Source organism: Mustela nivalis, assembly GCF_964662115.1.
Source record: "Mustela nivalis genome assembly, chromosome: 2".
Lineage (NCBI taxonomy): Eukaryota > Metazoa > Chordata > Mammalia > Carnivora > Mustelidae > Mustela > Mustela nivalis.
In genome coordinates, this window is record NC_139021.1 from 180,322,057 (window position 1) to 180,343,987 (window position 21,931).

General features: G+C 41.0%; 1 protein-coding gene across 6 annotated transcripts in view; it reads left to right on the forward strand.

Annotated features, from left to right (window-relative positions):
• The window catches only part of ZRANB1 (zinc finger RANBP2-type containing 1), a 58,712-nt gene that overhangs the window by 33,390 nt on the left and 3,391 nt on the right, over positions 1-21,931 (forward strand). For 4 of the 6 annotated variants that reach the window (XM_082721672.1, XM_082721673.1, XM_082721676.1 and 1 more), the window contains 7 exons: positions 8,372-8,559; positions 11,659-11,812; positions 14,058-14,129; positions 14,872-15,070; positions 18,863-18,983; positions 20,215-20,344; positions 20,672-20,901. In XM_082721672.1, the coding sequence (XP_082577798.1) occupies positions 8,372-8,559; positions 11,659-11,812; positions 14,058-14,129; positions 14,872-15,070; positions 18,863-18,983; positions 20,215-20,344; positions 20,672-20,901 (1,094 nt within the window). Of the gene's footprint in view, positions 1-3,151; positions 3,274-8,371; positions 8,560-11,658; positions 11,813-14,057; positions 14,130-14,871; positions 15,071-18,862; positions 18,984-20,214; positions 20,345-20,671; positions 20,902-21,931 lie in introns of all 6 variants that reach the window. The other 2 variants (XM_082721677.1, XM_082721675.1) reach the window with 1 other exon arrangement.

Sequence of the window (21,931 nt, forward strand, 5' to 3'; positions counted from 1 at the left end):
CTGAGCCACCCAGGCGCCCGCCTTTGGGTTATTTGAACATTTTTTATTCTGATTGTGTTTTGCTGAGCAAAATTGTCAGCATTTCGAACTATTTTCTTAGGTTCGACGAAATGGAATTACATGATCAGATGATACGAACATATGCATATTGGTGAATAGCTGCCTGGAAGAACTGCCCAGATTGTAACCCATCAGCAGGGTCAGAGTGACGTTGTGGCTGGGTCTTTGCTAGGATTAGTTAGTAAGGGAAGCATACTATCTTGCCTAGTCATTTGTATTTTTCCCTGTGAATTGTTGATTTATGTCTTCTGCCCATTTTCCTTTTATTTTTATAGCAAGTTATATGAAGTCTAAATATAAACACTTAACACTAAAAACTTGCATCAGTCATATTTGCAACGGGATTTGCAAATTCCCTCCTCCCCGCTTTTTTTGTGGGGAGTGTGGGGAGAATTATGTTAATGATGCTTTATCCTTGTTGTTTTACTCAGTCTTTCAGATTGAACTAAGAATTAAAATATTTTCCTAAATTCCATTAATATGATTTATTAGATAATTATTTCCCCATACCATTTGGGTGGTTCTGTTATACATAGGATAATTCTACATTTGTTTTGAGGCTATTTTGTTTATTTTTTACATCAGTATCACTTTTGTTTAAGTAATTATGGCTTTATTATGTATTTAAAGATCTGATAAGGCAAATGTTTGTTCTGTTTCACCCTTCAGAATGGACTGACTTTTTACCTTTTCTTTGTTGGTCCATTTATTTTCACACTTAGATATTCATGGAGTGTTTTCCCAAGCACTGTGAAAGAAGTCATGGCTTTCAGGGAGCTTGTGCTCTGATAGAGGAAGATAAAATTTAGTAAGTCAGTAGAGCGTGATGAGCTTAGTAGAGGAAGGATAAGGTGCTAGAGGATCTGGAGAGGGGTTTCAGGAGGAAGTGACATCGAAGCCAAAACCTTAAAGAGAATAGGGAAGAGTGTTTTGATCTGAGGGAATTGCATGTGTTAAGACCACTTAGAGTCAAGAGAACAGCTGATGGAGTTAAGCAGGGTTGAGGTGTAGTGTGGGAGCTCCGGAGTAGTGCCGCGGGGTGATGCCGCAGGGTGATGCAGCGGGGTGATGCTGGACCTTTCAAGGTCTGTGGACCTCGTTGAGGGGTTTAGCTCTTAACATAAGGACAGTGGTAAACGTTTAGAAGGAGACCACCTTAATCAGATTTGTGGTTTAGAAAGATCACTGTGGTCAGTTTGGAGACTAGATTGGAATGGAGCAGCACTTGAGGCAAGCTGCCCACTGGAAAGAGAACATTAGAGTAATTTTAGTGAGGGAGAGTGCAGCCTTGACCTGGTAAAATAGAGGCAGTGGAAATGGGATGGGGGATGTATTTGAGAGACTTAAAAGGCAGGATTGACAAAACTTGGCAAAGTTGATATGGAGACTAAGGGAAGAGGAGTTAAGAAAGATGTCCAGGGTTTTGGTTTGGACACTTGGGTTGGATCGTTTCTCCTAAACGCAGGAGACGTGAAAGTTCAATTTTAGACAGGATGTAGTGGGACTGTCTAATGGGTTGTTGGATATGTGGGCCTGAAACTTTTGAGGAAAATCCACCACTCCACTTAACATGGATACTCATGTGGCCATGGGTATTCACTGAAACTGGAACTTACTCTTGCGGTGGCAAATCATAGGAACTTTGTAGTTTTGTGCTTCTACCCGGGAGCCTTATTAAGACGGACTAAGGAACTTTTTTTTTTTTTTGGACTAAGTAACTTTTTAACATCTCTTCCATTGTGATGATTCTGTCTTGATTCTATCTCTGGCTAGAAGAAGAGTTGCATGGACATAACTATGAACAGTATAATATTATATGTCCATAAGAGTCTTTCCTTTTATAAACTCTTTCATGACGTGTGAAAGAGAGTGGGCTAGACTATTCAGTAGTTCCTTTGGGCCTATCTAAAATAGTGTAATTCTAAAAATCTAAAATTTGGTTTCAGATGCAGCCAGGATAACATGGCCCTGTTGTATGCAAAATTTTTACTTGTAGTTGGAAACTTTTGGGACTTGATTTTTCAGTGGTGAATGTGGTTTTGACATATAGTGTTTTATATAACTGAAAGCCTAGGTTTTTAAGAACCCTAATTATCTTTTCAGTTGACTCTTTGGCCAGTATTTTCAGTGACTTGTAATTTGAACTCACGTTCCTTTAAGTTAATGCTGGCCCTCATCTCTCATCCCCTTCCCAAAGATAACTTTGTGACCTGTTCTTTAAGTCCTTCCATGGTGCTCTCAGCAGTAATTCTTCCTATATGGCGAGATCTTCTTTCTCTTGAAGGTATCTGTCGAGTCAGGTATTTTTTCATGACTTTGGGGATTTATACTTCTGCAGCAGTTGGGTTGTTAAGAGTCTAATCAGAGCTGTAAAGACGTAAGAGCGCCAGAGTATGAATTAAATTTGGCATAGTTTGTCATGATAAATAATAGAGTCGTTGAAGGCCTTAGTTAGAGATTATTTTGACTTCTCAGTCATTGAATCTTTTATTCTGTAGAGAATGTTTTTATAACGGAGTGAGTTTATTGGCCGAATTGAATAGGAGCTCATCTGGATATAGTGTATATTAAAGAATTTATTTCCAATTTGTGATTTTCATCTCAGTTTTTGAAAAGGTTATTCTATAGCACTATTCTAGAACTAGAAGTGGTTCATTTTCACTTGCTGCGATTGGTTATTATGTGAATAATGCTTCTCGGAGGTGGTCTGGGCTGCTCACTATTCCTGGGATTGCTCCTGAGCTTGTGCTGACTTGAAGATACACTTAAAAAATATTGAGGGCATTTTACTAAAAGCAGCTCATGTTTGACTATTAAAGGAATTAGTTGTGAATATGAATATCTAAGCCAATTCATGATCGACTATATCCAAATGGTTAGGGGTGGAAAGAAAAAGTATTACTGGGTGGTACAGGGTTTTTTTTTTTCCTTTTTTTTTCCTTCTTTAAATATGTGAAACCACCTAAGTGACTTAAACTCTGGGTAGAAGACAGCATTCCAGACATTGTAGCCACCGCATCTGCATCTTTCTACTGACCATGGTAAAGCACATTGTGAACATTACCACTTAAAACTAACTTTTCTTTTTAAGGGCTCCTGCAGTTGTGCCAGCTGACTCCAAGTCCACCCTGACCCCACAGCATAAAGCATGCTGTGATGTCACAGCTACCATAGAACTCCAGGGTAGTGTTGAGCTGGCCCATGGGGGCTCAGGTAAGTCCTGGCTTTTTTTTTACCATTTGGCATTCTTTTCAAAGTTAGTTACCATTATGATCTTATGTCATAAAAGAAAATAAGGCGAAACTTTGAAAACTGTGCCATATATGGGGGAAAAAAATAAGTCTATTTTCTAAACATCTATGAGCCAGCTCCATATTCTAACCAACGGAGTTCCATAGTAGCTGTGAAGTCCCCAGTGAGTTGTGACCTGTGGCTTCAAAATATGTTAAATTGTATTCCTGGCCCAGCTTCTAGAACAATATGAGTTGTTTTTTTTAAACTTTATATTTTGCAAGATGTAGTAACTTTCATTTACCCTTAGGTATTAATGGGTTTAGAAGTGTGTTAACACTGCATTATCTGTAGTTATGCACCGCTGCCTACTTGGTTGTGTGTTTGTTTCATTCGGTCAGTTTCGAATGTATGATGAGACTGTAGGTTAGTTTTATAAAGTCAATCTTCTCAGAGTGCCTTCAGCTGTCCTTTTAATTTGCCTTCATAGCACGGAAGAAGAAGCGACAGAACGTGTAATAGACATGTTAAATTTTCAGAAAACATATTAAGAGAAAGATCCTTCAGTTACTCTCTTGGAGGGAGTGCAAGAGGTCAGTAACTAGGAGGCATGTATACAGCACCTCTTCCCTTGGAACGGTTCTGCTTTTTCTTGGTCATTATTACAGAAAGTGAGATTTTACCCCTGCGTTTATTTTGCTGTCTTTTCCTCCCTACCAACTCTTCTCCCTTCTTCCTTCTTTCCTTTATCCCCTGATATAAGAGGTAAAAATATTATGTGAATATCTCCAAAAAGACATTTTTGTAAGTTGCTTTGCGTATAATCTTAAACTTTGTCCCCTCAGTAGAAAATGTTTAGTAGCTAAAACTTTATCTTACCTGAGTATGGGCCACATCCTTTTAAATATGCCGTTTACAGTGAAGGCCCATCTGTTAAGAAACTGGAAACTGTAATCAATAGCTGTCTTTGAACAAGGTGTCATAAAGACAGACTGAATGTTTGGACCATTCAGTGACAGTCTCATGAAACTTGTAATAATGTACTTTGTAGCTGAAAACTCACTGGTAACTAAAACTAAGTTCTTAATTATAGTTAATGAAAAGAATGGAATCCTATATTCCCAAAACGTTAGATGATGAAATCTTTTTCTCTAAAATACTACTTTGTGCCTATATTTATGTTTGTGTTTTTCATGTTCTAGAAGATTTGGAGAATTTTATGCTATAAAGAATAGAGCACAGACTCTCTAGTCCGTTCATCTCATTTTCTACTTCCTGGTTTTGCTCCATGCCGGAGAGCCGCGGCACACCCTCTCTGGAGTTCAGTGCAGAGTTTGCGGTTGGAGGAAGTAATTGTTTTGTGGTGGTGGTGTTGTTGTTTTGTTTTTTTTTTTTTTTGATTTGGATGAATAGAAATCCTGTTTTTGTGTATATGTATCCTCTTTATTGAGGTAGAATTCATATACTGTGCTGATTACCATTTGAAGTTCTATTTATATATATTTTTTAAATGCTCAATTTGAAGGCAGCTGGGTGACATTGTAAATCATAATTGCAAAGCACAGTTTGTCAACTTCCCTGTGCTGTTTGGTCTGTACCCCCCCCCCCCCATTATGTTAGTTAGTTTCTAATGACAGAAATCCCTCACAAACATGACAGAGGAAATGAATTCCTAAGCAATAATTTTCTAAGATGAGATTCTTCCCAACATCAGCTGTATGGTGAGTTAGCTAAAAATAGTGAAGACTGATTTTAGAAGTTGGTTGGCAGTCATCTTTGTCTTTGGGAAACAAAAGAAGGTGTGTGCATGCACGTGGGTGCTCGTGCCCATCTAGGTACACAGATGTATCCATGTTCTGTGCGGTGGTTCTTGTGTGTGTTCTCAGGTAAATTGATTAGTCATTTTGGCCCTTAGGTGGCTTTTCTTATGTCATAAAGAAATTTTATAAATATATGTTTTATAAATAATAAACTGTAAAAGGTGCAGTGATACTGAAGGCACCCAGAAATAGTGACAGCTTTGATAAGACTGATATGAAAAGTAGTTGCTTCTGTATGGAAATACATACACATGGAAGGAAACAGTGGGGCATATTTGGTTCTAAAGAGAAGAACTGCATTAGATTATTCATAAAATTATGAGCTCTCTTTGGTTATTCTCATCTGTTCATTAAAACAAGCAGAAATTTTAGAGTTCTTTGTGTACTTGACTCTAACCATAGATTGTTTTTATTTCAAGTAGGACTTTCTGTGTCTATTCCTGTGTGTGCGTGTGTATTTTATTATTTTTATTAACATATATTGTATTATTTGACCCAGGGGTACAGGTCTGTGAATCATCAGGCTTACACATCTCGGAGCACTCACCATAGCACATACCCTCCCCAATGTCCATAACCCAACCCTACCCGCCTCCTCCCAGCAACTCTCAGTTTGTTTTGAGAAATTAAGAGTCTCTTATGGTTTATCTCCCTCCCGATCCCATCTTGTTTAATTTTTTCCTTCCCTACCCCACAAGCCTCCCACTCTGCCTCTGAAATTCCTTATATCAGGGAGATCATATGAGAATTGTCTTTCTCTGATTGACTGACTTCGCTCAGCACAGCATGGAGGTTCCTCTGTTTCTATTCTTTTTTTTTTTTTTTTTTTTTAAAGATTTTATTTATTTATCAGAGAGAGAGAAAGAGAGCGAGCACAGGCAGACAGAATGGCAGGCAGAGGCAGAGGGAGAAGCAGGCTCCCCGCCGAGCAAGGAGCCCGATGTGGGACTCGATCCCAGGATGCTGGGATCATGACCTGAGCCAAAGGCAGCTGCTCAACCAACTGAGCCACCCAGGCGTCCCCCTCTGTTTCTATTCTTAAGGCTTGCCCTTTGGAGAAGATTCCTGCCAGTCGTATCACATTTTAGCCCTGATGACTTATTCAGGGCACTGGGCCTCCTAAGATTGTTTTAAAGCCGTTTTGTATATTGGGAATGGGAGTGACAGCTGTACTTAGGCATTTATATTGAAGAAGTATTAACCTATGTGGCCATGAAAAGAAAAGTTCCTGTAAGAAGTTGTTCTCATTTGATATCATGGATTTCTTCACCTGAAAAAGGTCTGTGTCGGCGGCAGGGTATCCTTTTTTGGGGAGTGGGTCTAGATTTGCAGAAAGCATCTTCGACTACAGAGTCTGAAAACTTTGAAGCTGGCCTTTTATAGCCCGTAAATGTGATGAGAAAGGACTGTTTGGAGGATAGGAATCCTGTTGTTCCTATTTGTGTTTCTCACATTGCCTAGCATAGACAGTGCTTTGCAGATCATGGGCATTTAGGAATATGGGAATTATTTTAAAGTTTTGTTATTTTTAATAACTGGGAGGAATTGTTGCATTGTACAATCTGTTAGACTCCAAGGAATAGCTCTTATTTCTTTGATTTCTAATTTAAGATGGCATTAAGAAGTGAATTTTTAAAAAATACAGTAAGAATATTTTTAGCTGGTATCAGCATTTTACCCAACAAATTTTTCTTGATATAAGTTAGGACACTTAAAATTAAAATTATATGGTCCTGGGGCACCTGGGTGGCTCAGTGGGTTAAGCCTCTGCCTTCCACTCAGGTCATGATCTCAGGGTCCTGGGATGGAGCCTCCAATCAGGCTCTCTGCTCAGCAGGAAGCCTGCTTCCCCCATCTCTCTCTGCCTGCCTCTCTGCCTCTTGTGATCTCTCTCTCTCGCTCTCTGTCAATAAATAGACAAAATCTTTAAAAAAAAAATTATATGGTCCTTCAGTCTTGGGGTGTGTGTGTGTGTGTGTGTGTAAAACACTATTTGTTGTTTATTTGAAGCTTACCTACACCATTGTACTTTGCCAAGGGTATTTATTCATAGGTGTGTACTGTACTGCTCAGTAAATAGGAGTACTGTCTTCACCTAATACTAATTTGTGTTAAGTTTAGTAACATGGTTTAGTGGGAACAAAAAGTTCTTTATGGATTTGGAAAAAGTGATACTTGTTTTGTCTCTCTACCCCCAACTAGTTTGTAATGTTTTATTTTAGCATATTTTTTCTTCTAACTCACCTGGTTCAAGTATTTACTATAGTAATACTTAATGAGTATAAGGAAGATTCAGCTTTGAGAGGTTCTGAAATCAAAATCTTACTAACTTTAACTTATATTGAAAAAAAAATTTTTTTTAAAGATTTTATTATTTATTTGACAGGCAGAGATCACAAGTAGGCAGAGAGGCAGGCAGAGAGAGAGGAGGAAGCAGGCCACCCGCCGAGCAGAGAGCCTGATGCAGGGCTCGATCCCAGGACCCTGGGATTGTGACCTGAGCCGAAGGCAGAGGCTTTAACCTAATGAGCCACCCAGGCGCTCCTGAAAATGGTTTTAATTGCTCTGAATTATTTCATAGCTAAACAGTAGTATGGAAGGCTCAGCATTTGTTTTGATTCAGCTTAAAAAATGCAGGTTTAAAAGGCAAGAGAGCCCAAAGCCGACAGGAAGCACATCCCTGTCTCCTTGGTTTCTGTAGTCAGGACCAGAGTAGAAGTTTAGTGTCTTCTGTAAAGTTTTTTTTTTTTTTTTTTTTTTTAAAGATTTTATTTATTTATTTGACAGAGAAGTCACAAGTAGGCAGAGAAGCAGACAGATGGGGTGGGGGAAGCAGGCTCCCTGCTGAGCGGAGAGCCCAATGTGGGGCTTAATCCCAGGACCCTGAGATCATGACCTGAGTGGAATGCAGAGGCTTAACTCACTGAGCCACCCAGGTGCCCCTAAAATTTGGTTTCTCATATCAGGATTGCTGATCTTTGGTCCAGTTGATAAAATCTAACGGTTCCTCTCAGCCTCGAGCGTGGAGCCAGTGCTGATGTGAAGGTAAGTACCTAAATAGGTAGTTCTAGTTCTAGAAAGAAATTAAAGGGAGAGGAATACACTAGTTTTCCTTAATGTTCTTTAGGACACTTAAATGTTGTCCTGGGATCCAGAAATCCTGGAGAAACACTTAAAAGGGTTTAGAGTGAATGTAACAGATTTATGCTTTTTGAAGAAAAATAGAAATAAACTTTTTTCTATCTTGCTCCTTGTTCTAGGGGTTGTAGAAGGTGATTTAGCTGCTATAGAAGCGTACAAGTCATCAGGAGGAGACATTGCCCGTCAGCTCACTGCAGACGAAGTGCGTTTGCTAAACCGTCCTTCTGCTTTTGATGTTGGCTATACTCTTGTACATCTGGCTATACGTTTTCAGAGGCAGGATATGCTAGCAATACTGCTAACAGAGGTCAGTATGACATTTTGGTTAAACATTTTATATGAAGGAAATGTGTTCATTAATTTTCGTTTTTGATGTAATGTTTTCCTAAACTGTTCTTAAATGTTTCAGATTTCTTTTACTCCCTTTATAAACTCATGCTAAACTTGTCAGATCAGTTGTGGATTCAGATTTTCTCAGTAAATTGCTTCTGTGGTACGCATATGCATATTGCATATTCAAATTTGCCAATATTGGGAACCATTATATAGAAAGCACTGGGAGGGATTAAGGAATATGAAGGTTACCTGAAAACATGATTGAAATGGCTAGCCGTAGTTCAGTTTGATAAGAATCCAGTGACCCCAGAGGCACCAAAAAGGGAAATGGAAGGGCTTATGGGATAGTAATGGTGAAAACAAGGGGCAGGTTTACTGTAATAGAAAAAGGGTCTGTTTGAAAAGCAGCAATGTGATTAAAAAAGGACCAGAGTTCTGGAGCCAGGGGATGGAACAATTAGAGGTAGTTTCTGTAGGACTTGAGGTCTGGCTCTATTTGCGTTGTTGTATTGGCAGAGCAAGTGTGTAGAGCTGTAGTTGATGGTGGTGGCAGGAGACGGGATAGAGAGGGCAGCTGTGAATCAAGGCTCAAGTCCTTTGGGGGATTCCTGGACACCTCTCAGCCTGGTGGAGGGCTGTGAGAAAGTTCGGGACTGTTACAAGTCACTGACCTCCTAAGAGCATCTGGGGACTAACAGTGAGAGGGCAATAGAACCCCATGGTACTTAATATTTACTGCCTAAACAGGTCGCCTTCATTTAGCACCTCCTTTTAGACAACGACAGTTAATACCTTCAGGCAGTTTCTGAGTGTAGGGAATTGAGGAGCTCCTCTGCTGAGCAGTTTTGGCATATGGTCTCATGAGCTTACAGCCACATTGTCTGAGCTGCAGGTGTCAGAAGGCTTGACAGGTGGGAGGATCTGGATCCAGGGATACTTGCATGACTGGTGGTGGGAAGCTTCAAATCCTGGTCACATGGGCCCCTCCAGAGGGCAGGTTTCACCAGAACTAAGTGATCTGACGGACAGAAGGCATAGGAAAGTCATCCAGATGGAAGCTTCAGGGTCTTCTAGACGGAACCAAACTTAGGAAGTAACATCTCATCATTTCCCCCATATTCTCTGGAACACCTAGACCAACTGTGGGAGAGGTGGGAGTGGGGTAGATTTCCAGGGTAAGAACAAAATTGGTTGTGGAATGTCATCTCAGTGGAGTTGGGTGCTCCAGAGGACAGAACTGAAGGGGCCAGTAGGGAGATTGGACTAAGGGATGTGCTTGCAGAGGGAGCCCAGGTACTTTTGGGATGAGACCAGAAGAACATTTATATTATGGGATATGTGTCTGGGGCTGCGGTTTTAATTGGATTTTATTATTATTATTATTATTTTAAAGGTTTTAGTCATTTATTTGACAGACAGAGATCACAAGTAGGCAGAGGGGCAGGCAGAGAGAGGCGGGGGAAGCAGGCTCCCTGCTGAGCAGAGACTCCGATGCAGGGGCTCTATCCCAGGACCCCGGGATCATGACCCAAGCCAGAGACAGAAGCTTAACCCACTGAGCCACCCAGGTGCCCCTTAATTGGATTTTAGATTGTGGACTCTGTTGGTAATGTGGTGGAACCTATGGACTCCTTTTCATAATACTGTCTTTTAAATGCCTAAGATAAAAGTAAGATTGCAGAAATCAGTTATATTGAAATGATAGTTTTTAGAATATTAGATTTGTGATATATAAGAGAATGCATTTTAAATATAGACAGGAGGCTAGTGAAAATGAAGTATTTAAATTAAAAAAAAAGATTTTATTTATTCGTTTGAGACAGATACTGAGAGAGAGAGAGACTGAGAGAGAATGAACTTGGGCGCAGGGGGAGAGGAAGAGGGAGAAGCGGACTCGCTTCTGAGCCAGGAGCCCCACCCCACCCCATCCCAAGGGCCCAGAGATCACTACCTGAGCTGAAGGCAGATGCTTAACCATCTGAGCCACCCAGGCGCCCCGGAAGGATTTAAATCTAATGAAAATTCCTATTCAGATTCACAGGTCCTTCCCAAGTTCATGTGCCCTACGGTAAGAATTAGTAACCTAAGGAGATGGTTGAGAGTCATAAGGTTGAAGAGGCTAGATATGAAGGATAGGGAACGGTGTCCAGGTTTGGTGGCTGCAGTCTCTAGTGACAGCAGAAAGCAGAGCTGACTCACCCGGGGTTCACACCAGACTCATTTCTTCTCCAGCAGATGCTCACCTTTGATTTCAAAATTCTTCATATGCAGATATTTTAAACTCCACGAAAGGAATACAGCTTAAATGTAAAATATCTTTGCGTCATTTGTTGCTGTCCATCATTAAAGAGAAAAGGAAAGTTCTAGCCATGCTCTTACTTAGAAGTTCTCTGTCTTAGTGCTCACTAGCACGGCACTGCTCCCATTTCATTCCTGTCCGGCCGGCTGTACTTCGAAGGTTTGTTGTCTGTTCTACACTTGGAGAGAAGCCGATTGCTTCTTTAAATATTCAGAGTTATAACCAATGGGGAGGGATTTGAGGTCAGTGGAAAACTAACCCTTTAAAAATATCATGCTTTCTTTATTCTACGTCAGGGTACTTGAGGTATTCTTAACCCAGCAGAAGAGTGTTTGTACTTTTCATCTTTCTCCATGAGCTGAAATTTCCTGTGTGTAGTTTTTTTTGTTTGTTTTTTAAAGAATGCTTTTATTGTGGGCATGATGCTTAGTCTCAGGTGGTTTTCTGTCCTCCCTCCCTGTCCTAGGATGAACCTTTGCGAACACTACCATTTTACATCATGTTTTAATCTAATTCTTTATATATTTCCTTGGGATAAATTCCTAAGAAGTGAATTTCCTGAGTCAGAAGGTAAAGCATTTTTTGGCTATTTTCCTGCAGAGTTGTACCGAGACATATTTCCACTGGTGAGGAGTTAATCCCTTATCTGTTTTAAAATTAAACACCACCCTGAGTTACTGGGAAGGTTTGGTAATTTCTCTTAAATACTGTTGTTTTCTGCTTTTGTTAATGATAAATGAGATGCAGAGGAAAGTTTCTTTTGTATTTAAGGTGTCTCAACAAGCAGCAAAGTGTATTCCAGCAATGGTGTGTCCTGAACTGACAGAGCAGATCCGGCGAGAGATAGCTGCCTCTCTTCATCAGAGAAAGGGGGATTTTGCTTGCTATTTTCTAACTGACCTTGTAACATTTACGTTGCCAGCAGGTAACTCCAAATTTCAATGTGAAAAGAAATTTTCACTCTATTATGATTCCTTTTTTTTTTTTTTTAAATGTGTGAGTGAAATTGTTTCTGTTAGAAAGCAGGTAACTTAAGCTACTATATGTGCATTTTAAATTATTTGACTACCCAGAAGTGACCAGTACAAGGGCTTCTTGTAAATTTATGCTTTGGATCTGGTAGGAAGATAGCAGCTGATATAACTGATTTCTGTGTGGGCCTTAGATATTTTAAAACGCGTTTATTTTTCCCTTCAGGTTTAGTTTATGATATCAGTGTACTCTTTTTTCCTTTTTCCTACCTATTTTAAAATTATGTGGGTATTGGTTATTGATATTAACAGATAGGATTAGAACTCTGGCTTTTGATGGGTGGAGTCATTATTTGAATCAAAGATACTGGCATTCTTTTGCAGTGTCAGTATGTTCTTCACTCATTATATATACCAGAAGTTTCTAAAATAACGCTTCCAACTTGGTTCTGAGTGTCTTGAGCTTTTATATTGACATGAACAAGGACGTTTACAAATGGTAGGGAGATAATAACTAAGCTTTTTTCTTTCTTTCAAAGATTTTATTTATTTTCTTTGACAGAGAGAAATCACAAGTAGGCAGAGAGAGAGAGAGAGAGAGAGGAGGAAGCTGGCTCCCTGTGGAGCAGAGTGCTGGATGCGGGGCTCGATCCCAGGACCCTGGGATCATGACCTGAGCCGAAGGCAGAGGCTTTTAACCCACTCAGCCACCCAGGCACCCCAATTTTTTTCCTTTTTTTTAAAGATCTAATTTGGGGCGCCTGGGTGGCTCAGTGGTTAAGCCGCTGCCTTTGGCTCATACTTTGTGTGAAAGGGTTTCCTCCATCTAGTTAATTAACACACCCATTGTCTTACATATTTGGTTTATTTATCTGTTTCGGTGAGAACATAAAAGTTTCACTCTGCTAGCAAATTTATCCATGGTTTTGACGTTAGGTGTTCAGCTTTATTCATTTTATAGCTTGGGTGTTTTGGTACCCTTTTATCAATCTCTCTTTTCTTCACTACCCCCTACCCCCCCCATGCAACCTCTTTTCTACCCTGTTTTTATGAGGGTTTTTTGTGTGTATGGTTTTGTTTGTTTGTTTGTTTGTTTTTTTTAAAGAGCCCTTATGGAAGTGTTACCATGCAGTATTTAATTTGTTTTTCTCTGGCTAATTCCACTTAGCCTAATGCCCTCAGTGTTCACCCGGGTTGTTGCAAATGGCAGGATTTCTTTCTTTCACCTGGTTGAGTAACACTCCATTTTACAGCCTCCCCCAGCTTTTCTTTTTTTTTTAAATTTATTATTATTTTTTTATAAACATATGTATCTTTATCCCCAGGGGTACAGGTCTGCGAATCGCCAGGTTTACACACTTCACAGCTCTCACCATAGCCATACCCTCCCCAATGTCCATAACCCCACTACCCTCTCCCAGCCCCCTCCCCCCAGCAACCCTCAGTTGTGACATGAGGAAGTGGAGCCTCACCCATCTTAGATCATCCATTGTCTAGATCTGGGCTGTTGTGAGTAATGCTGCAACACACATAGGAGTTTAGTACCTCTTCATTATCCTGTTTTCATTCCCTTTGGAGGTATGCGCAGATGTGGGATTGCTGGATCGTGATACTTCTGACATTTTGAGGAACCTCCATATTGTTTTCCATGGTGGCTGCACCAGCTTACATTCCACTACCTGTGCACAAGGGTTCCCTTTCCCCACATCCTTGCCAACATTATTATCTCTTATCTTTTTGATAATAGTTACATGTAATTATCGGTCCAAATACTCTTTTTATTGTTTTTAGTTACCAGTTTTGCTAGTGAAGTATAGAAAGGAAATCTTTCATGTTCCATTCATGCACACACATTATACGTGCATATTATTTTTTTTTTACAAAAAGCCACTTGACAGTCTTCACTGCAAGGAAGGACTTTAAAAAAAAATTTTTTTTTATTTATTTGAGAGAGCACATAAGTAGTGGGCAGTGGAAGGGGGTAGAATCTCAAGCAGACTCTGTGCCCAGCACCCAGTGTGGGGCTTGATCTCACAACCCTGGAATCATGACCTGAGCTGAAGCCAAGAGTTGGACTGAACCACCTAGCTGTCCCAGCAAGAGAACTATTTTAGAGGAAGTCACTCTTAGATCCTTATATCAAATTTGTTAAGTTATGAGACATAAGAAAATCTTCTAAGTCTGTTTTTTTCTTTGTAGATATTGAAGACTTGCCTTCAACAGTCCAGGAAAAACTATTTGATGAGGTGCTTGATAGAGATGTTCAAAAAGGTAAGTGTGGAATTAATGTGATTTAGTTCAATATCCATACACTCTTTGCTTTTTAAGGCTTAGAGCAGTTCAGTGTATGGTTGACTTGTTTTATTTTTACTTTAATTGAAAATGTAAAGTCCTTAGGAGCAGTGTCACATAGTGCTGTTAAAAATGCTCATTCTGTTCATTATATCTTGATAAAACTGGAATAAAATTTTAAGAATGCTCATTCATGGCTCTTAATTGTGGTGGAATAAGGGTATAAAAGTTTTTAAGCCTTGGTTTTTTACTACCTGTTCTAGAATGTGTCTATTTCCATGTTAAGCATTCTCAGCAAATAGTAAAGAACTTAAAAGTTGAGAAAATTGGGGCACCTGGGTGGCTCAGGAGGTTAAAGCCTCTGCCTTCGGCTCAGGTCATGATCCCAGGGTCCTGGCATCGAGCCCCACAGAGACTGGGCTCTCTGCTCGGTGGGGAGCCTGCTCCCCACCCCGCCCCTGCTTCCCCCTCTGTCTGCTGTGGTTTCTCTCTCTGTGTCAAATAAATAAAGTCTTTAAAAAAAAAAAAAAAGTTGAGAAAATTATTCTAGGGCCACAGATGTTTCAACTACTTGGAAGGTTTGTATTCCACTTGATCAGATTTATTTAGTTGTTTAATAGTAAATGAACATCAGCTTAACATCTAGAGAATGGGTTCTTTCTTCCAGTGAATAGTCCTAAATTGCATGAAAATGAACATGTTACTTAAATTCCTTATATAGAGTTAGAAGAAGAATCCCCAATTATAAACTGGTCTTTGGAGTTGGCTACGCGCTTGGACAGTCGGCTGTACGCACTTTGGAACCGGACTGCAGGAGACTGCTTGCTTGATTCCGTGCTCCAGGCTACCTGGGGCATTTACGACAAGGACTCGGTGCTTCGGAAAGCCCTGCATGACAGCCTGCATGACTGTTCACATTGGTGAGCGGCTGTCCTTCCCTGTGGAAAACCACGTGCTCTTGCTGCATCATTTCCCTAGTGTTGGGATACTGTGTGTGTGTGTGTGTGTGTGTGTGTGTGTGTGTGTGTGTGTGTGTGTTGGGATACTTTTTGCCTCTTATGTTTTCTGTGGAAGCTGGAGGGAAAACTTTGGTTTTTTGCACATTAAGACGCTTTAAACATTTTGATAGATTTTGCTAAGCTTTGAAGTAGAAACATTTTAAGTTAAATAGGTCTTTGCTCATATTTTTAAGTATTATGAATTCATGTTTATGTTGAAATTTAAGATTGTTAGCATTGTATTACGAGATTTCTTTTCTTCCTGAGGCACATAATCTTCAGACCACATTTTACCTTGCGAATTTTGAAATCCACAGTAAAGTTAAAAAATATATATATGGGGGCGCCTGGGTGGCTCAGTGAGTTGGGCCGCTGCCTTCGGCTCAGGTCATGATCCCAGGGTCCTGGGATCGAGCCCCACATCGGGCTCTCTGCTTGGCAGGGAGCCTGCTTCCTCCCCTCTCTCTGCCTGCCTCTCTGCCTGCTTGTCATCTCTCTCTGTCAAATAAATAAATAAATAATCTTAAAAAAAAAAAGATTTACATTAAAAAAAAATATATATATATGTATCTGTGCAACGGACCCCAATATTTCCTGCCTAGTTGTTAATCTGTACCTCCACATATGCTTCATCTCTACATATGTAAACACCTCCCTTTGCCATTTGGTTTAAGTCCCCATGATGCTTTTCCCCTGACAGTATCTCTCTATATCATTGAAGAACAAGGATAGTCTCTTACCTAAGCGAGTCCTTACTACCACATCTGAGAAAATCAGCAAGGACTATTATCCAGGATACACATCTTCTATCACATCTTCTAGTTATCTCAGAAATGTCCTTTGTGTAGACAGTTTTCCCTGCTATTTGAAAGTAGAGCATTCCTGGGAATCCTTTTGTTAGCTGAAATGGAGTAAAGCAGAGTGCGGTTACCATCTTGTAGAAGTGACAATCCTCATCGGGTTTCTTTTTGGCTAGCAAAAACAGGTGCCAAGATAGGTCTTTAGTAAAGGTGAAGGGGTACGAAGCAATCTTTCAGATAGCGGGGGATCCTGTGTGTGTGTGTGTGTATATATATATGTATATTTTTTACCCAGCATCCAACCAAGTATATGACTGGTCTTGACTTACAGTGTTTTCTTGGTTCTGTATATACATTATCTCTGTTATCATAAATGAGAAAAATTGAGGCTGAAAGAAGCTGAGTTAATTAAAATGTGTTTTCTTCCTTTTACACTTAATTGAATAATGATAATGGCCTTACTCCAAAAAACTCTGTGCCCCTAGTGCCTCTGTGTAATTTTTCAGCACTTGTGAATTTTTTGGTCAGTATTGAGGGGTTATGTGAAGTCCATTAGAACTTAAACTCCATGAGAATAGAGATTTTGTTGTGTTTCATTGTGGAAGATCTGGTGCCTCCAATAGCCTGACCCAGAGTAAGTACATACTAAGTATCAGTGAGTGTAAATGGAAGCAGTAGCCTTTCTTTTTTGAGAGCTAAAGTATAGATCAAAGCATAATGTAAGACAGGAAGAATTTGAGGTCACCTTAAAAACATTAAAAAGCTCTCTGGCTGGCAAGCCATGATGGTGACGTGATTGGATGTATCATGCACACAGGCATACCTCGGAGATAGTGTGGGTTCCGTTTCAGACCACTGCAGTAAAGTGATATTGTAGTAAAGTGAAACGAAGGAAACTTTGGCTTCCCAGTGCGTATGAAAGTGTAGTCTGTAGTTAAGTGTGCAACATGAAGTCTTAATAAACTATACATGCCTTAATTTTAAAAATAGTTGATTGGTAGGAGACCCTAGCCATCATCTGAGCTTTCAGTGAGTCGTAGTCTTTTTGCTGGTGGAGGGTCTTGCCTCAACATTGATGACTGCTGGCGGATCAGGGGATTGTGGCCGTTTCTTAAAATAAGATGACAGCAAAGTTTGCTGCATCAGTTGACTCTTCACAGATGATTTTTCTGTAGCATGTGATGTATGTGTTTGATGGCATTTTACCCAGTCAGAATTCCTTTCAGCATCGGAGTCCGTCCTCTGAAATCCTGCTGCTGCTGCACCAGTCAAGTTTATGTGACCGTCTCAAGCCTTTGCTGGCATTTCACCAGCCTTCACAGCATCTTCACCAGGATTAGAGTCCGTTGCAAAAAATCACTCTCTGCTCGTCCATCCCAAGCAAGTCCTCATCTGTTCAAGTTCTGTCGTGAGATCACAGCGCTTCAATCCCATCTCGACGCGCTGCTTCTCATTCTGGCTCTGTTGTTATTCCCACCATAGCTGTGGTGACTTCTTCACTCAGGTCTTGAACCCCTCCAAGTCATCTGTGAGGGTTAGAATCCGCTTTTTCCAGACGCCTGTAGATATTATTTTGACTTCTTTCCATGAATCATAAATGTTCTTAGTTGCATCCAGAATGGTGAATCCTTTCCAGAAGGTTTTCTGTTTCTTTGCCCAGATGCCTCTGTGGAATCCGTGTGTGTGGCAGCTAGCTGTGGGCTTACTTGGAATAATGACCTGAAGGGTGAAATTACTCCTTGATCATGGGCTGCAGAATGAGTGTTGTGTTAGCAGGCATGAAAACATTCTGGCTGTCTGTCTCCATCTTGGGTGATCAGGTGAACTATCAGTGCTGTCTGTCATATGTCTGTCTGTCATTATGTCTTATGACTGTCAGTCATAATTTGAAAGTTTTTTTATTTACCTGAGGGGTAAGCATTAGGCATTTAAAATCTTCAGCAAATTACATATATATAAATATATAAAATATTTAGCAAATTACACTCAAAGTGGATGTGCTGTCATCCAGGCTTTGTTGTTCTTCTATAGAGGAGAGTGCATTTAGCATTTTTAAGGGTCCTTTTGGAATGGTCAGTGAGCACTGGCTTCAGCTTAAAGTGTCCAGCTGCATGAGCTCCTTAATAAGGGAGTCAGATTATCCTTTGAAGCCCGCACTGACTTCTCTCTAGCTGTGGACAGTCCCAGATGGCATCATCTTCCAGTAGAAGACTTTTTCACCTACGTTGAAAATTTGTTGTTCAGTGTAGCTCTCTGCATTCGTGATCTTCAGCGAGATCTGGAAAACCTGCTGCAGCTCTTGTATCACTTGCTGATGGACCTTGCACTTTGATGTCTGGAGACTGACTGCATCTTTCCTTAAACCTTACAAGCCAACCTCTGCTAGTTTCAGATTTCTCTTTGATAGTTTCCTCATTTCTCTGAGCTGTCACAGAATTGAGAATTAGGGCCTTGCTGTGGAAGTGGTTTTGATCCTCCACTTGTGAACACATGGGCTATTTCTAGTCCATTGTTTATACAGTGACAAAACAGTAATGTGGAAATGTAGTGTCTTTGATTGTATCCAGTATTTCGGGTGATTTTGAATGTTTTGGGGTTTTGTTGTTGGTTTTTTTTGGTTTGTTTGTTTTTGTTTTTGAACTTGTCAACCAATAGTAGACATTTGAAATTGATTGTTCTCATCATTAGTGTTTTGGTTGAAAACTTGGTGGGTGGTGAATGAAATTGTGTGTGAGATTGTTTTAAATGATGTCTGCTAGCAGAAGGTAGGTATTTTTAATGTGAAAGTTTTAGTGCAGACTGGGTAAAATTAATACAGTTGCTGATCTCTTTACTCGAATTGCTTACCGACCACAGTAAATAAATGATAGCAGCGTTTATCGAAGGCTTATGTTTTACTGTCTTACTTTTTCAGGTTTTACACACGTTGGAAAGATTGGGAATCATGGTATTCTCAGAGCTTTGGTTTACATTTTTCCTTGAGAGAGGAACAGTGGCAAGAAGACTGGGCATTTATACTCTCTCTTGCTAGTCAGGTAAGAATGCTTTGAGACATGTTGCTTCTGTGAGAATAGTAGGCTACATGCTCTGAACCCCTGGATTTACATGCGTGAACTATGTTGGAGGCATTGGGGTGTACATGAAAGAGTGCTTGATTCGGCATCAGGTGACTTTGGTTCTGGCCATGACTGCTGTCTGTCGACTATATGACCAGAGGCAAATCTGCACCACAGGACAGAGGCAGTAACATGTTTCTTACATTATGTGATTAGAAATTGTCAGAATGATAGTTGCACTGTGATGATTCCAAGCGCTTTTATATACTTTTTTCAGATTGTTCTTCATTTATATTGTCCTCTTAGCAAAGTGGCTTTATGCCTGTTTATCTGTCTACTGGTTAGCTCCTATTCTGTGTCCTAGAGGGCACTGAACCGAGATCACCGAGCTGGTGGTGGGCACTGATGCTTTGCTTTTGGGCCCGGAGGGTGAAGTGGTGATGAGTGTGAGGCTCTCTGTCCATGTAATGTGTGCCAAGGGCAAGGTGCCATGGCCGGCAGGTGGAAGGATTTCTTTAAAATTTACCTGGGAATGAACTTTTAGAAAAATGAATCGTGTAAGGGTTGTTCCTTTTAGACTCTAGCTTTCATACTAGTTTTATTCCATGAAGCATGGTCAGTATACTGGGCTGTAACGTTCAAATATACACACAGCAAACCATCCCTGTTCTTTGCGGAAAGCACCATTATTTACTCGAAGCCTGTAAGTGAAGTACCTTCTGTCACAGTGACTATTTTACACTTGTGACATGTACGTCCTAAAAATGGGTTGTCACAATCATTATAGAGGGGTGATAGACCTGTTCAGTATTCTTGCTGTTTATGTTTGTAAGAAATAACAGCTCCTCTTTTTACTAGGGTCTTGATCTAATAGGTGACTTAACAAGGAGGCCAATGAATGACTCCAGTGTCCCTTGCTATCTGAATCTCTTGTTCCTGGGATCACTGTTTAACCAAATCCATTGGGTTCTTGAGATTGGATAGCGAACGATCTTGTCTGCATAGAACTTGCAGATTTCTTTTATTATTTCATTGGATGTTGCTGTTTGAAGAATCGTACTCTTCTTTAGCTTGACAGTAATTACTACTAATAAAAGCATTGGTCTAGTGTACTGAAGGGGAGAACAGCATTGTGTTTTGCACAGTTGTTTTCCAGGGCAGAAATAAATGTTTTAAAGTGAAATTGCTTTCTGTATTTCATTCCATACAGCCTGGAGCGAGTTTGGAACAGACACACATTTTTGTACTTGCACATATTCTTCGACGACCAATCATAGTTTATGGAGTAAAATATTATAAAAGTTTCCGGGGAGAAACTTTAGGATATACTCGGTTTCAAGGTAAGCCATGTTCAAGGGTATTTTTAATTTTTTTAGATTTTATTTATTTGTCATAGAGAGAGAGAGATTGAGAGTGAGCACAGGCAGACAGAGAGGCAGGCAGAGGCAGAGGCAGAGGGAGAAGCAGGCTCCCTGCTGAGCAAGGAGCCCGATGAGGGACTCGATCCCAGGACGCCGGGATCATCACCTGAGCCAAAGACAGCTGCTTAACCCACTGAGCCACCCAGGCGTCCTATGTTCAAGGGTATTTTTGAAGTCTCTTGTCACTCCCCATGCGGCCTGCAGCTAGATCCTCATGACCCCGTGGGGTTTCTCTCCTCCCTCCAGGTGTTTATTTGCCTTTGTTGTGGGAACAGAGTTTTTGTTGGAAAAGTCCCATCGCTCTAGGCTATACGAGGGGCCACTTCTCTGCTTTGGTTGCCATGGAGAATGACGGCTACGGCAACCGAGGTGCCGGTGCTAACCTGAACACTGATGACGACGTCACCATCACGTTTCTGCCTCTGGTGGACAGCGAGAGGAAGTTACTCCACGTGCACTTTCTTTCTGCCCAGGAGGTAAGAGGCGGGCGCTCCTGTGAACCTCCTGAAATAGTCCTGCTGCCTGGACCTGGACCCGGCCGCCGCCGTGTCCTTGCTGCCACCGTGGCCTTCTCCGCACAGCCAGCCCCACTGCTGTGTCTGGCGCCAGCACTCGGCTTGTCCTGTGGACACGGTCCTTCAGACTGTGGCACGTCCCTTTCCCCGAGTTGCTCTGTAGGTCGTGGGGTGCACATGCAGCAGGGACGGGAAGAGGACAGTCCCTGCCCTGAGGCAGGGAGGGGTGCTGAGGAGAAGACTGGAAAGATGGGGGTTGGGGGGCAGGGGACTCGTGATGGCTGTCGGGCCGTAATGGGAGGCGTCTGAGGCAGTGACTCCTGAAATGAGCTCCGCGGGAGGTGAGAGTCTAGCAGCCCGTGGGGGAAGAGAGCTGGGGGGAGAGGGTACTGCACGATCTCCCTGTGGTTTGTGGGGAAACGGGGTTGAGGGGTTCTGCAGTGGCAGAGGGCTTGCCAGCAGCCTTTGAAAGCTTGTTTTAGACGTTGGGCAAGCTGGGAAGCCTGTGGCCAGTTTGTTCAGTAGAGGAGCACTGGCTGCTTGTTGTGGAGACTCCAGACAAGATGCCTGGAGCAGTGGTGGGGGCAGGGGCGAGGGAGGTGTAGACCAGGCAGGGGCAGTGAGGCTGTGGAGAAAGAACACTCTTCGAAAACCCATATTCTTAAAAAATTACTGGGCTTTTATTTAATATACTAGAAATCATAAAACTTCTACCATCAAGACATGAATTAGTAGAATATAATTTTTTTAACTTCATTCTGTAAATAGTTTACTGAATAAACTTACCTTGTCATGTGTTTGAAGCTGAGACTTTTTTCTAGCCTTTTCTTGGCCAAGATCAGTTTATTAGGTAACACTTGGTTTTTCCTGTTCTTTCAAACAAATTAACCCATTAGTGGTGGTTTCTCCCCCCATGAGATTTTCCTTTGAATTTTCCCATAGACATTTTTCTATTTAACCATAGGAGACTGGGTTTTATCATAAAATTGAT